Consider the following 2429-nt stretch of genomic DNA (forward strand, 5'->3'; position numbering starts at 1 on the left):
CTCTCTCTCTCTCTGTGTTAAGTTGAAGGGATGGTGCGGTGGGTTTTTCTGTAAAATGATTGTGGTCCTTGAATAGAAAAGGAGCTAAAGGGTAGTGTTTATAAGTCAATATATATTCAAGTGCCAGTTAATCAAATAAAGGTGCTGAAGAAGAAGTGCAAAAGAAAGAGAGAGAAATACATGACAATGGCTTTAGAAGCTCTTACTTCTAATAAGCCTTTCAACTTCATCATTTATGATACCATCTCCGCAACCCCCTACAGCTTCCAAGACTCTTCAGTGACGACTAGCAATTTCATACCTCCAGACAAGTACTTCTGCACCAGCACCAGTAGCATGAAATCTGATCAAGACACCCAAATTAAGAGGGCGTTGAATTTGGAAGCCGCAGCAGAAGGTGGTGGTGGTAGGCAGAAGCAGAGTTCTCTGGGTGTAAACAATAATAATGCTCAGCAGCAGCAGCAAGGGCGGAAGAAGAGGAGGAGAAAGCCAAGGGTTTGCAAGAACAAGGAAGAAGCTGAGACTCAGAGAATGACTCACATTGCCGTTGAGAGAAACCGCAGAAAACAAATGAATGAGCATCTTGCCATTCTGCGCTCTCTCATGCCTGACTCTTATGCCCAAAGGGTTCTCTCTCTCTCTCTCTCTCTCTAAACACATCCTCACTAATTAAAATTGAAGAAGAAAGAAGATTAATTAGTATATCAAGAAGTGTTTAAATAAAAAATACTATCCTTGGTTAGGATTTTAGAGAAATATATGACATGCATCATGCATGCTTTCTATTATTAATTCTTCCCCTTAAATCATGTTGTGGTATTAGACATTGTTGTTAAATTACTTCTAAGCCCATCATAATCAATAGTATTTCTCAATTTAATTATGGGAATATAATTATCATAGTTAATAATATACACTGCATGTCCACTTTTTCAGAACAATACATGTACACTGTTGTGTACACTTTATACATGAAAAAGTAGGACCAATAATTTAATCTTCTGCTTCCACTTTTTTAATCTTGCTTTTGTTTTCTTCTCGTTGTTGTGTGTGTAGGGTGACCAGGCGTCCATTGTAGGAGGAGCCATAGAATTCGTGAAGGAGCTTGAGCACCTCTTGCATTCCCTTGAAGCACAGAAACTCCAACTTCTACACAATGCAGATGTCTCCACCTCTACCTCCAAACCTGCGCAAACCCCTTTTGCACAATTACTAGAATGCCCTCAGTACACTTGGTCTCACTGCCCCAACAAATTCACATCAAAAACCAAGGCAGCCATAGCCGATATTGAGGTCACATTAATTGAGACCCATGCAAACCTTAAGATCATGTCACGCAGAATTAGCCCCAGACAGCTTTCCAAGTTGGTTGGTGGAATCCAATCCCTTCAGCTCACCATCCTTCATCTCACTGTTACCGCCATGGACCCTTTCGTTCTCTACTCCATCAGTGTCAAGGTACGTATATACGCAATAATAAGGAAAATGTTTGTCCGGAACTCTTTCTTTCTTATTAATCACTTTGACATACATGTATAAATTATTTTTTTTTTTATAAATTATTTTTACATACGAATCAAACCTTGATCTACTAGAATCAGCGTCTTCGTCATTCCGTTTTGATAGTTTCATCACCAACAATTAAGGTTTTGCATTTTTGTGTACGTTAGTGACGTTTCCTTATTTGCAAATATTTGTTTGCGTTTTTAAGAAATCAATGAATTTGGGTCTAAAATTCGAACATTCTAATTCTGCATGCAGATTGAAGAAGGGTGCTTACTGAGTTCGGTGGATGACATAGCAACAGCAATTCACCACATGCTTAGAGTAATTGTGGAAGCAGCTACCTTGTGTTAATTAAATTCTCCTTTTATATTTTATATATTTTCTATTTTTCTATTTTCCATATGTAGCTACAACCAGAAAAAGACCTTGAGTAGGATCTTAATGGGCTTGGGCTTTCTGAGGCCCAGCCCATGCTGATGGGCATTTGAACTAGTTTATCTGACCCGTTTGTAAGATGTGTAGGAAAGTATTAGAGTGAACATATGAACTATGTCAATAAACTTTCATGAATGATTTTAGGCTTGTTTAAATTACATCTTATAATACATTAGAACTTTCAGAAAATCCTAATATATTCTTCAACTTTTTTTTATTTGTAAAACGATAGGGAGATGTTTCGTTCATCGCCACGATGGTTTGTTACAACAGCCATTAAAAACACAAAAAAGCTCTGAAGGGCACCGGTCACAAGGACCATACACTACTACATTTTACACTTTGCGCGACGAAGATAATTTCGTCGCGCAAAATACATTGTAGTCGCACAAATTTTAACGCGACAAAAACTTCGTCGCGCAGAATCCGTCGCGCAAAGATCGTGAAGAAAGACTTTGCGCGACCAAGTTTTTTCATTGGTCGCTCAA

At 38.3% G+C, this 2429-nt stretch overlaps 1 protein-coding gene across 1 annotated transcript; it reads left to right on the forward strand.

The window, feature by feature from the left end:
• LOC117627345 (transcription factor bHLH71-like) lies at positions 1–2099 on the forward strand. Its single transcript, XM_034359398.1, has 3 exons — positions 1–627; positions 1057–1458; positions 1762–2099. Exons 1-3 carry the CDS (start codon positions 181–183, stop codon positions 1855–1857), a joined length of 945 nt encoding a protein of 314 aa, XP_034215289.1. The 5' UTR covers positions 1–180; the 3' UTR covers positions 1858–2099.
• The last annotated feature ends 330 nt before the right edge of the window (positions 2100–2429 follow it).

The sequence above is a fragment of the Prunus dulcis genome, chromosome 5 (genome assembly GCF_902201215.1).
Source record: "Prunus dulcis chromosome 5, ALMONDv2, whole genome shotgun sequence".
In the NCBI taxonomy this organism is placed as follows: domain Eukaryota; kingdom Viridiplantae; phylum Streptophyta; class Magnoliopsida; order Rosales; family Rosaceae; genus Prunus; species Prunus dulcis.

What these genes read in the sequence shown, in the direction of transcription:
- LOC117627345 (XM_034359398.1), top strand. Translation starts at nt 181, where the DNA reads ATGACAATGGCTTTAGAAGCTCTTACTTCTAATAAGCCTTTCAACTTC. An exon ending in CTGACTCTTATGCCCAAAGG is followed by an intron (nt 628 to 1,056) that starts GTTCTCTCTCTC and finishes TTGTGTGTGTAG; the next exon opens with GGTGACCAGGCGTCCATTGT. An exon ending in TCTACTCCATCAGTGTCAAG is followed by an intron (nt 1,459 to 1,761) that starts GTACGTATATAC and finishes TTCTGCATGCAG; the next exon opens with ATTGAAGAAGGGTGCTTACT.